Source organism: Anguilla rostrata, chromosome 9 (assembly GCF_018555375.3).
Source record: "Anguilla rostrata isolate EN2019 chromosome 9, ASM1855537v3, whole genome shotgun sequence".
Taxonomy (NCBI): domain Eukaryota; kingdom Metazoa; phylum Chordata; class Actinopteri; order Anguilliformes; family Anguillidae; genus Anguilla; species Anguilla rostrata.
In genome coordinates, this window is record NC_057941.1 from 25,573,277 (window position 1) to 25,587,053 (window position 13,777).

A 13,777-nucleotide genomic window follows, 5' to 3' on the forward strand; every position below is an offset into this window, starting at 1 on the left:
ACAATGGCTAAAAATCTAAATTTTCCTCTTCACACAAACACACACACACACACACACACACACACACACGCTTTCTGTGTATGTACACACAAACGCGTGCACACAAAAGCATGTGTGCATACATATAAAAACACTTTCCACAAAAGCCCACTTGCACACACACAATGATGTGATACATACCGAGACATAATACATACTGTCACATGTACAGAAAAGCTGTGGAAACTAAAACCTCTTCCTTTCTTTCTGTGAAGGAAATGGAAAACAACAACATGTTTTTTCCTTACACATTTCATTCAGCACTTGGTCCCTTCAGAAATCAATAACCCTTCTTGTTTATTTCTTTATCAGCATTCAAAGTCTTTGCTTTGAAAAAAACACCAAGATGGCCTGAGCATGCAAGATACTGGGGCTTAGCAAGACCTGGAAAAGTGTCCCAAGCCCATCTGCTCTCATCACAGCAAATGGGTTTCTTCAGTTCTGTCCCTTTAACAAAGCAACACTGTCTCTTTAGTGTACTGTATGTATAGTTCCTTGAGACTTGGCCATGTTTTTGCTGGACTCCTGATGCAGCCATTTTAGAAATGGCAATCGTGAATCTGTGCCCCTATCCTTTGGGAAACAAGTGTGGCTGCCATGAAGGCTGCCGCTGTGTTTGTGCAGGCCTGCTGGCCCTTATCTGCTGGAAAGCTTCCTTGCATCCAGCACAGGACACAATGCCGGGCCCCTGTACCACCGCAGCGTATCTGACCAGAGGTGGAGGCCGCCCCTCCGGAAGGCTCCGTCTTATCTCAGCCGGCGCAGAGAATCGGTAATTACACCTGTCTAGACGCTGTGTGTGCCTACGCACCTACCCCGACTGCACAACTCGGGGAAATATGAGAAAAATTCTGGAACGCCCCGGAGATGGAAGTATCTATGGTTGCTCCATGTAATTACCTCAGGGAAGAAGCCAGGCCCTCTGTATCACTGCACACCACAAACACTGTGGGAGGAAACAGGCTTTTTAATTGTAAGGCCCAAACACCAGACACATTGTGTTTTAGTCAGATGGGGTGCAATAAGTGCAAGTGCTGACTTTTCAGAATGGAAACACTGTTGGCTTTCTCTTGCAATCTTTGTGAATGAATCGTACATGTCATTTTCCCACGAGGGAAACTGCAGTCTATTGTATGTATATAAATAAAAAGACATAATTTGAATTGGCTGTCAAAAGAACATTTATTTTCTTCCACCCCACAACGTGATTGAATGGCTGGGAAGTGGCTGCTTGCCCAAGTGGTGTTGTTGAAACTATGCAGCACGCTCAGTTCAGACTGAAGCTAATCCTTCCAGACAGCTGAAACCAGACAAGGTTGTTTACAGTGGTGCACATTTAGGGTCTATCAAAAAAGGAAATGTAAAATGCATCTCAATTCATCTTTGATTAGATTTGTCTCTAGAAATCTGAATGAGCTTGCAACAAGAACTGGAAATGTCATACAAGCATTTAGAAAGCATTTGCAAGCATATACAATGCATTTTATAGTTTCATAATGAAATTGCAAAAATATGCTAAACGAGCACTTTTTCACCAGCAGATGATAGTGACACCTCCCCCAGAAGCAATCTCAGATAAATAAACAATCCGGTAGGTCCTTTGCATGCGATGACACATCCCAAAGTTTTTTTCCTCTGTTCCAGCTTTAAGAAGTGGGCAAAATGTTGATACCGCGCAGGCATGAGTGATTTTAATTTGGGTGACGCAATGCCGAATTACCGGAGCATGAAAGGCTATAATATTCCAACGGAATATTTCCCGATAGCAAAGTTTTCCTTATCACTCTGCATTACCGTTTCATAAAAAGTTGAGGGAACGGAGCTGGGAGAGCAGATTGGATAAGCTTCCTCGGCCAGCGCTCTCAGTGTGATTAATGGAGTTGATACCCAGGATGAAATAACCCAATTGGGTTTCGGAGAAGCACACAGAATTTGCAATTCTCCAGCGTCCAGGCTTTCCAGTCACGATAAAAATGTATGCTTTGCCTAATTCCTGTTTTTGTGTGTATGTCTATGTGTGAACTTGATCATAGGCGGCATAGGAGAAGACATGACTGGTTTTTTTTTTCTGTAGACATCCTAGACAGTGAATTTCTGAGCTCAGTTAAAGATCACATTCGACAATGCAAGCAGGATTACTGTTTACCAGTAGCGCTAACATTCAGCCATAATCTATTCGGCTCTCAATAACGTCATTTGCGATTATTTTATTTGCTTTAAAACACTGAGATCAATTACAGTCACTGATGTCTGGTGGTTTGAATAATAATAATAATAATAATAATAATAATAATAATGCTTTATCATCATTATTATTAATGTTATTGTTGTGGTTGTTACTGTTGCTGTTTTGTGCGGCTTAGAGGTCAAAAAGGAACAATAAAAGAGTTTCCAGCTTGTCATACTTTTTCAGGCTGGATCCTGAAATGCTAATTATGGATGGTTCTGATTCACAGTCTACTTCATTTTACCCAGAACTTTACCCACTATTTACGTATGATGCCTCAGACATAGAGCATTTCAATAGAGTTTTCTTTTAAAACCACACAATTCAGCACACCTGTCTGTTTCTTCAAAGCCAACATTTTAAAAGAAAAATAAATATTAAGTATGGTCCTCCTTTCTTTGTTTGTGTTGGATGTTGATTGTCATATTATTCTACAACTGAGTCCAATCCTTCCACACAAATTAGGAAAAAAAAGAACTGTAAAGGAAAGTAAATATGTGAAACTAGTACAGTACTATTTTGTAGAAAGTGCTTACAGGGTCATTGATTCATGTTGACGTTGTCTGAATGCAAACATGGTGACAGACATGGTGGTTAGACTTTGACCTCATTCCTACATTCCTTTCTCGCTCTCTCTCTCTCTCTCTCTCTCTCGCTCTATCGCTCTCTTTCTCTCTCTCTCTCTCTCTCTCTCTCTCTCTCTCTCTCTCTCTTCTCTCTCTCTGTGTGACGTGTTGGATGATGAACTGCTTCATGTTCATGTTAAACAGTCTCTGCCATGTGGCCAAAGCAGACATGGGGCTGCATTTCTTCTTTTTCCTACCATGGCACCATTTTTGAACCATTCATTTCCATTTGTGTACAGCAGTTGACTGAACCTTACAAGTTAGTACAACCCTGTCTAACTCTTCCATGAGGCCCTGATGCATGTATCAGTAATAACATACAAGTGTCCTAGTTCTATAAATGGAGTAAAAAATGTCCTCACTTTTCATAGACATTATGAAAATGCAAAGCCATTCCGAAGAGGTTAGATTTAATCTGGGCAGCCCTTGTCATTAAGATCTTAAAAACAATGCTTCTTCTCTTTCATGTGAGTCATTGTTTGATCTGTATGGTGTCTTACTGACACATTTTATTGTAGTCCTGATCTGGGCCCACATCCTGTGAGGTGACATTCCCATGCAATGAAGTGCACATACCCTCTGAACTTATGAACTCAACACGTGCCAACTCCTCCACATGGCTCAGAGGCTGTGCGTGGGTGTGTGTATGTGTGTGTGTGTGTGGGCATATATTACTATCTTTGTGAGAACCAAATGTCCCCACAAGGATACAAAGATGAGGGAAATGACACAAGGTGGGGACCTTTTGCTGGTCCCCACAAGTTCAAAAAGCTGTTTTAGGGTTAGGACTTAGGGTTAGGGTTAGAGGTTACGGAATGAATGTAAGTCAATGGGAAGTCCTCACAAGTATAGCAATACGAACATGTGTGTAAGTGTGTGTGTGTGTGTGTTGTGTGTGTGATCCTACTTGTTTTTGCATCAGTATTTTGGGCTAATGATGACAAAAAACATTACTCTTTTCAGTGTGCTATGAAAACAGTAGGAACTCTTCACAAAACACAAAATCACCCAAGCCCAAGGGCTTTATTTTGTGGACATGTGAAGTTGTTTGTGAATTTTGTCCATTTACATGAGGTCAGACGGAACAGAAGTTAATGATCTTAAGGGCTGAGAATCTGTGGTAATTGTGGTTATTTCTGTAGGAAACCCTGAAAAGTGCCAAACTATTGGTCCTGTATCTGTATGGGCCATGCCACCCTGCCAAGGCATAACTTGGCAGGTTGGCATACCTGCTATCCCAATAATTCTACTCCATAGGCTTTCTTTTGACATGACACTGATTTATGGTGGAATATTTGTGGAAACGGTTATTCACTGAGCCCAATGTGAGGTTGAAAAATTGTATGTTTCCATAGTAGTTGGAATGCAGTGCTGGGAATTCTCCCTTCTGTGTGTGTATTTTAGGCCTGTGTACTCTCCCAAATACCTTTTAGGAACTCAGAGAATATTTTATTATTATCTATAAGTACTTATATACATAAGTACATATATGAAGTACTATGTCAAAAGAGCAATGAACGCTCAAGTGGCAACTGCTGTTGGATTGCAAAATATTTAGCTCTGGCATGCTTATCTTGTTTTATAGGTAGAGATGAATTTACAGAGTTGGGAGAATGTGTCTGCAAGCCAATGAACTAATGTCTAATAATAAGTCTTTGATACTAATGCTACCAATGTGAAAATTTAGATTCTGCAATAGGTTCAGGTCTGAACCATGTACATTAACATACATATTTCTTCTTGTATATTTTTTTCTTATGGAAAAAATAGAAACACTGAAAGGCTGTTATTTTCTCTTTATTATCTTTGATTTAAAACATTATAACTGAAGATTCTTCTTGATGTTGATCCCTTTGTTGGATGAGGTAATTTAGCCTGAGCATTCTTATGAAATCTGTCTCCATCACTGCCTCACATTGAGAGAGGAGAGGAGATTCTATGGTCAAACAAGCTTTAAAAGCTGAAAAAAGTAGACATAATGCTTCACTAACACAAAGCCACATGCAGGTGCAAGGGATGTGACAGAGTTACTGTGGACTCTAAAGCCTTTTTAGGAAACACAGCAGGAGTCGATCCAATATAATGTGTTAAATAGAGAGATGGGGAACTGACAATCTGATCTTGCAATGTTAGAGATCCTAACAGGCAGCATTCCATGCTGTTCTAGAGAGGCAAATTAACATTATACCTGTTTCACAAACACCGCCTCCTGCCACATTTCACTGTTACCGAGGGTGGTTGTGTGTCTACCAAAACCAAAATTATATCCTACACCATCCTACACATATTCTGTCACTAGTCTTTATCGTGTGTCAGTTACACCCCTTGTCTTGTGAGTCCATTTTATGTTGTGTTTTCATAAAATCAAGGTTTCTCCCAGCATGGATCTTGGCATTCATGAAGAAGGAGAGAGGGAGAGGAAATCTCCAGAACAGGTTCACATTTACAAATCTGAATAAAATAACTGAGGAAGGATGCATGTAAATCACAATGAATGATGAGATGGAGATGATTTTGTGAATATGGCAGACTTGGCCTCTCATAGAGCACCTGCTCATTGAATTATCAGCACAGAGCATGATATATGCGAAGTAATTGTCAATATGCGATATAATGTCCTTTCAGTAATTAAAAAAAAATGCTGCAATACTATATTTTCTGCGCATATAAAATCCGAGTGACGATTCATTATGAACGTACATTGTGTATTGTTTTTCTGAATTATCATATGAAATCGTTCGGTTTTTTTGTATTACCACTAGAGGGAGACCTTTTCTCAAACTGTGACTGTCTGTTCATTCCGGGCATTTGTCTGGCTGAATTTGCGCTGATCCATCTTTGCTATATGCTGTAGATGTTTAGGTCGAATCATTAGTATCCGCACTATCAGCTTCTGATAACATTAAGAGCATTGCCCCTGGGCAGCGCATGTGCTGCACTGATTTATCTGACCCAAGATAAATGTAGGTATATGTAGTCTATACATACATATAATGTAGCTTTCAAAAACCGAATTTAGAGCTGTTTGTACGTGTGCATGTGCGTGGGCAATAAAGTATATCCCAACTATGCCTGCTTTTAAAATACGAATTTGTGAGGGGGAAAATAACACGTTCCTTAATTCTATCAATAGGCTACAAAATGACGGTTTATTTTAAAACCGAGTATTTGGTGGGGATGACAATGCACTGTAGCAACAAACTGCACATGGCGCTGCTCAACGCGTTCCTATAAAAAAAAAAAAAAAGAAGAACAGGAGGGATTTAAATATTCGGCTCCTCCTTTATAAGTGGGCGGGGCTTCGATGCAGCCACCTCTAACTGATGGAACAAAACATTGCCTTCAGCCAGTAAGTCAGCGCGATCTCTACAGGAGGAGGGGCGGTGCTTTGTGTACATGGCCCTAACTACAATTAATCCTCGTCTCAAGAACTATCGACTGCCCTTCCTTGAGCAGACATCACCAGTGTGTCTTCGGAACAGCCCGTTTTTGGCAGATTGACAGGCGTCCGGTTAAACTGTTCTTTGCATAGATTGAACAGCCAACCCTGGTTAGAGGAGACAAACTAACTGAAGTCGCGTTGTAGCTGTAACCATCTAACTACAGCTGGCATATGGGTTTGAAATTTAAGGCTCCGATTGACGGATAAATGTAGCTAACGTTATAATACATAGCCAGCTAGCGAGGTTGTTACTGTTGCTAGAAATCCGTGAAGTTGCAAGCAGAGGAAAAAGAACGTTTCTTTGCAGACAGCTACATAAACATTTGTAGCCAGATTTCCAGCAGGAATGCCGGGGTTCGACTACAAGTTCCTGGAAAAACCAAAGAGACGGTTCCAATGTCCTCTATGTAGTAAGACAATGCGAGAACCTGTACAGGTTTCTACCTGTGGACACAGATTTTGTGACACCTGTCTACAGGAATTCCTGAGGTAAGCCACAAGCTAAATTGTTGCTTATCCATTAACTAAAATTAATTGTGTTCAGTGTGTGGTAGATGGAGCAAGTCATGAGAGGAAAGGTCTTTTCAACATATTATTTTTCTGGAACGCACCCTGAACAAAATGGTAAACTTTGTTGAATGTCAATGGAACGACGTTGTACAACATTGTGTCTGTATGTTATAACGACCGAAATCGGTGCTAGATGCAATAAATTAGGTAAGACGTAGACTTGACGAGGTTCAGTTTTTAACCTAAGCTAACGATCGCCGTTTCTTTTGGTCAATCTCCACCTGCACCTAGCTAGCTAATTAACCGTACGTTATCTGAATGAAAAGGTAGTCAGATTAGGAAATGTCTTGTTCAGGATCTCCTCATCGGCGGTAGCTGGGCTCTCCTGGTGCAGGGCAGACATCAGCTCTCTGCATCTTTCAAATTTTGTGGAAATAATCAGGGGTAAACCTGGCGAATCTCCAAGTAGCCTAACAACTTAGGAAAATGGCTACATTCACTGCATATGAACAATAAATTACAGCCAGATTAGTCTACTTATTATGATACGGCATTATTTTAACGTTATACTAGTGCTATTTAATGGTTATGTCCGGCGTTTCCAGAACAATGCTGCCTAGCAAGGTAGCTAGTTAGCCATTCGTGTTAGCTATGGCTGAATGTAAGGAAACAATTTGTCTAGGGAACCAGTGACAAATGTGACCAGTGCATTGCGTTGTTTTAACCGAGTTCTACTAATTGGCTTCCCAAATAAACGCACGGTGTTATATGTAGGCCTAGTCTATTTAACGATGTTTTTAGTTGCTAAATTATTGGATCAAATATCTGTACCAATGTGGACATCAACGGAAACCGATATCCCATAATGCTAGGCAAATATCTATCAAGCTAAGTCGCTGTCTTTTCCTGTTTGCTCGGTTGTTAGGGTATTTATTTAGTATCAAGCATATTACGTTTCTCTCACGATATATACTATGAATATAAAGAGCTGTAGACTCTTGTAATCATAGCCTACCTTTATCTTTAGCTAGTTACCTTTGTTACAAGCACCTGTGATGTCACCTTTTTTTTTAGAGCCAACGTCCGTATTCAATGCATTTGTAGCAGGGATATGAAAAACCCTTTGACTTTTTTATTGGAGCATTTAAGGTTAGATGGCGATTGCTCAAGGATAACATCACATTTACTGACAAGCCACATCAAAACTTCCATTACAAACACAATATTTTATAAGAATGTAAATTTAAATTTTATTTAACACACAAACAAACAATTAACGTTGTTTTCATCAATGTTTGTTGGGCACATTTTTCAGAGTGCTTGTGAAAGAAGGGCGGCTAGTTCTTTCCTTCCAGACATTTTGTATTGACCAATAATGCATCAGCCAATGTTCACCGGGCCGAAAATAAACAAGACCGATGATCAGTGGCAAAGTAATTTATTTAGGCTACATTTCGTGCTGAGGATCAATAGCAGTTTAAAACGTTTTTCGGGTGTTTCTGCGGCTAGACAGTGCAGCAGGTCAAGTAGTTTGCACTACTATGAATGCATTTATTATTAACCTAAACCTGAGTAAGGAATGAGAAGCTATTTTATAACTTTGAGAAACGTGCAGGCATTTTTTGATCTATAGTAAGATATGGCAAGAAAATAAATCTTTTGTGTACAGACATATCTCTTCAGATCTTTAAAGATATAACTACAATGCACATTGTCAAAAAAGAAAAAAACGAACAGCAGTATTCAACAATACACTGGCAATATGCATGGAAGTATGGTTGACACAATCGCTGTACACCTTACCCATGCATCTGAACTTTTATAATGTGTAAAAGTTTGTTTTCTGAGGGAGTGAGCGAGGAATGTTTGGGTGGTTGTTGTTTCTGGCTTGCCAGGGGAGTTCAGGAATGTGAATGACACGTGTAAAACATTATCCTGCGCCAGGGTCAGGGATGACATGCATGTGGAGGAAACGTTCTCGGAGGACCTGAGGGTGGAGAGGCAGACATGTCCGCACTCGGGCAAAGGAGGGCCCTGTCATCTTTTTTCTGCCCATCTGTAATTTTGCCTTGAAGTGCAGGCTTTTGGGAAACGTAGGGCATGGGTGGTGGTGACCCTGCTACATATTGGGGGGGTTAGAAAAAAATGGCTGCACCATGTTATTGCGTGGTCGGTCTGTTGTTCAGAAATGATATAGTAAGCTAAATACACAACATCACACACTTCCTCACACACACAAATTTTTTCATGACACCACATCTAAGTTCAAAATGAATATGCCTTTGATAACATATTTTCATTCTGTTTTTCACACGGCGGTTTTGACCGTTTTAGTTCCTTATTTTTTTCAAGTCAATATCTGTTATATACAGGCTATGTCAAAGGCAGTTGGCTTTGAATTGTTTCCATGATGGATTTTATGAATTGACACAATCTTATCTGATTCTACTGAGATTTAAATATTATGGGCATAGACATCTGCACAGTGGTAACCGATGTTAGCGGGCTGTAATGGTTAGATAAGGCTGACAGGTGTGTGGTGAGTTGGCCCTGCTGTGAAACGGGCCAGAGGAGGTTGCATGCACTGGGGACGAGAAGTTCCGTGGGATCCCCTCGTTCTGCATCTGCTTCCGAAGAAGCTGTAAAGATGCAAGTTGTAAGCCTGCATCAATCATTGATGTACCCTTCAGCTTCCTTTATTTGTAGCATTTTTATTATTCTCTAAATAGGCCCCCATATAGCCTTTGCTTAGCTCCCCCTGCCAAATAATGACAAATACCTTTTGTTTGTGTTTTATCTTTTGGTTCTGTTGGTGTGCGGTCATTTCTAGTTGCGCCATTTTGAAAGCAGTGTTTGTTAGTGGATCACTGGTCTGCCTGTCTGGTTGTTTTCATTCTCCTGAAAGTGGGGCAATGTCAGCGTTCCCCTGTCACCCGGATTACCTTGGGAGTCTCAGTTAAAAGTACAGAGTGCATTGGGGTCACTGTAATAACACCCAAAGACGCTCGGGTCTTTTTGGGATGGCGTTCGCGGCACAACATAAATTCAGTCAGATGACTTCACTTCAGAGGAGTCTTGAGGGAAGATGTGACCAGCACTCCCAGGAGTGCCACCATCTGATTTATCCATCTGACTGATTCTTCAGTGGAATCCAACCACCTTTATTTGAGTTCACTTTTCAGTGAGATACTTTGGTACTTTGCTAGCAATTAAATCAGCAGCGAATTGAGGCTGAAGTTGTGTGTATGTGTGGCACCAATATAGTGAATTTGGTTCTTTCTCTCTCACATGGTGCGTATGTGCAGCTGTTGTGTGTAAGTCTGGATTTTAGCCAAGCTCTGTTACCCAACATGCAGAAGTTTTTTTGCACCCGGGCTACCCACTCATAGGGGTGTTATCAGGAGCCTAACCAAACCCCCTAAGCCCACGGTAGTCACGTAGGTGCCTGTGTCTGTTGAGCAGTCTGTGCCCGTGGCTGTAGTCTGGGATCAATAGATCAGAGCAAAATCCGATGTAGCTGCCAGACAGTCAATGGAAAGTATTCTGTTTCACCCAGGTTGAATGAAGCTGTCCCCCCTCCCCCTCCTTTTTTTCTTATTTGTCTTACACATTTCCTGTGTAATTGTCTTAGGCTGATACGGTCTGTTCAGTGGATAGTACTTAAGAAGCAAATCTGACTGTCAGATAGCACCTTGAATACTTATCAAATCGTGTACGTAATTTAAACAGGCAGCAATGAGTCTTGGCTTGCAAATAGACGCACCCATGCCTGCGCTGTTACACAACAAGGAAAGACCCTGAATTAAAGTGGGGGCATGAATCATAGGGCATCTATCAAATCTTTAACTGCAGGAGAAATGACTCACTTCTATACCAGGCAATACCAGTTCTGCACTCCCATTTTGTGTTTGGCAATACGCCTGTAATGTGAATGAATATAGACATGCAGAATACAGACATCCATATAGACATGCAGCAGTGTTCCTTAGACATACACCTCACTAGAGCACTTTTCTAAGGAGCTCACAGAGTGCCGTTAGAGCATCTTGTCCTTGTGCTGTTAGAAGGCTAATGGCATGCTTTACTGACTGAGGTTAGTTGCAGGCATCAGAACATTCAGAACCTCATATATAAAGCATGGCTTTATATCCCCACCGTGAAACAAACCTCAAACTCTGTTTTTGCCCTGGATGCCAAGTTTACAAGCTCATTCAGATAAAATAAATAAACGCTGCTGCAATGTTAAACATCTCATTTCTTGTTTTCAAACATTGAACTGAGAGCCCAAAGGGCATGACAAATTAGCCAAAAAAACCCTATGCAGATCTAAGCTATATCACAACCGTTCAAGTCGGTTTAAAAATGCATTGAGAAAATGCTAGAAACGGGAAAAGAGATCAACATGACGTGTTTGCTTGAAGGTCTTGCAGTCCATGAACAATGTGCTTTACTAAGAAAGAAAAGAGGGCTTTAAGTGCGCGTCTGTATTTTGACACACCTCAAAGTGCTTTTTGTGATCCTTGCACGGTGTTCAGTGCTCCAGGATGTTGTGCCATGTCTGAGCCAGTTTAGCTTCTTTGGTCACAGTCAGTGCAAAGATCTCCTTGTCCTTTGATGTGAGAATGTCTTGATTTTGGTACATAGCGACACTGTTGGTCCTCATTCCCCCCCCCAGGAGCAAAGCCCCCTTTGTTTCTGAAGGAACACCAGCATCCACACCACCTGCCCCGCTCTCCCAAACCACCATCGCCACCCCAAACTCCCTGTCTGGAAGCGATGGCTCATAGCAACTGCATAATGAGCTCATGGCAACGGAAGGAGAGCCCTCAATGGAGAAAGGCCCTTATTGATGATGGCCGAGATAGCAGAGAGAGGAAGCTCTGTTTGACTTCCACCTGCAAGGGGAAAGGGGACAAGCTCCTTCATTAAAGACTCAGTGAATGGTCCGTGGTCCTTGTTTGTGTGTGTGTGTGATTTATTGAGGAGCACAGGATGGAGCCTGTTTCCTCTCTGTGAGACAGTTAGCAGATAAATGGGACTGGGAGCCCCGGTGACCCCGCTCCGTGTCACGCGTGCCAAGTGCAGTCGGGCGGCTGGCTCTCTCAGAGACCGCGTGCCCCTCAGGCCCGGTGCCACAAACCCAGTGAATGGCCCGCGTGTCAGAGCGCTTTAATTCATGCCCTCTCTGAACGCTGTGAACGGTGCCATAGCCTGGCAGACTATGTTCTCCCGCAGGTGTCCCAGAGCTGACTCCACAGAGGCGCAGGAAGGTCTTTCACACAGGTGTCTGAAACGGATTCAGTTTAGGGTGTGGATGAATGGTCGCTTCTGTTTGGAGGCATTTATGAATGAGAGGTTTAGAGTGAATTACTTAGCACCTGTGGGTGATACAGATTGGCTTTTTGGCCCACCCCCACCAGGGCAGTAGACTGTGAGGCGCATTGAGCCTCTGTGGCCTGTCTTAACGTGGTAGACTGAGGCATGGCTTTAGAATTGCAGACAACAGCGGCTTGATCCTCAGAAAGGAGAGGTACACAAAGACAAGGAGAGATGACTGGCTGCATGCGTGAACCTTAACAAAAAGTAATGCACGCACATCTAAAAGCTTGTTCAGAAAAGAAAAGCAATAATGCAGAATGGAAGTGGAGTCACACTGCAAACATAACCAAAGTTTTGGTCCACACTAGATCCAAACTCAACTCAACTCAACGTTTTCTTTTCGCATGCATGAAGCTGAGGCATGACCCTGTTGTGGGCTAGCTAGTTTTGATGAGAGCACAACCTGCCAAACATTTTACCACAGTTGGCAAGAGTAACAACGCAGTCTAACCTCCAATATACTGGGTACCGATACCTGATTGTTTACTGGTATGGCTGTTTATGATTTTTAATGCTTCTCTTTCCTTGTAAAGCGAGAAGAATTTAAGTGCGCTTGCACAATTCCACTTTAGGACTTGGCTTCCCTGTTTCCTGAAAGGGCTGGTTGGGACTTTGAGGCAGACCGAGGCAGTAAACACTCACGTGTTGAGGGTCTGAACTCGGCTGTCCTTCACGCCAAACAGAACTGGGAGATCAAGGACCCCGGTCGCAGAAATATGGCTCTGCAAACACTTTACCCGCTATGCTGCCCTTGAAGACCGTGTCCAGAGTTTATGTTCAGAGGCCTTGTGTCAACATGACCGAGAGTCATACAGAGAGAGAAAGGCGTGCACGCATAGAAAACCTTATCAAAACAAAGACGCTAAAGTGTTGGCTCGCGCCTCCGTGAATGCACGCTCATTAATGCAAACAAGTACAAGCTCTTTGGTTTCACTTGAGAGTCATTCGCCCTTCAGCTGGGCAAAGAAATGTTTCCTTTGTAGCGATCTTTCTCATGGTCTGTTGTGTTGTGACTGGCACTTTTTAGCCATAAGAACCATGTGCTCAACAGATCAGAGGTGCTTTGTGTGAGTGTGTGTCTGCGTGTGTGTGGGCGTGGAGTGGATAATACACAGATGGTCAAGGAAGACGTTGTCTTTATTCAGCTGCCTTACCCTAGTCAACCTAAGGGTCCACATATTCCCCTGTAACATAAAGTGGTGCTGTAACCTGAGAGTTTGCTCTGTAAATATTAATTTCAGCAAATGGCAGTGCTTTGAGTGCATTCTGAAATTAGATTTGATTAGATTTGCTTAATTTCCTGTGTGAGAAATTGAGTTTTTGACCATCTGAAAGCTTTTTGGAATGAAGAAATGTATTAGTGCTTCTGCCCTTGAGAGTAGTCTGATGATGTCACCCAGATCCCCCTCAGGATGATGTCATGGAGGGGGCTGGAGTTGCTGCAGAGCTCCAGCTGTGGGGATGACATGGTGAGAGACGGCGCGAAAGAGAGAGAGAGAGAGAGAGAGAGAGAGAGAGAGAGAGAGAGAGAGAGAGAGAGAGAGAGAGTGAGTG

The 13,777-nt window shown here is 42.2% G+C and overlaps 1 protein-coding gene across 1 annotated transcript in view; it reads left to right on the top strand.

The window, feature by feature from the left end:
• Positions 1–6,231: 6,231 nt before the first annotated feature.
• LOC135263389 (TNF receptor-associated factor 4-like) overlaps positions 6,232–13,777 on the top strand; it is a 34,002-nt gene continuing 26,456 nt past the window's right edge. The window contains exon 1 of the mRNA XM_064351343.1: positions 6,232–6,823. Within this exon, the coding sequence (XP_064207413.1) occupies positions 6,681–6,823 (143 nt within the window). The 5' untranslated portion in view covers positions 6,232–6,680. The remainder of the gene's footprint in view (positions 6,824–13,777) is intronic.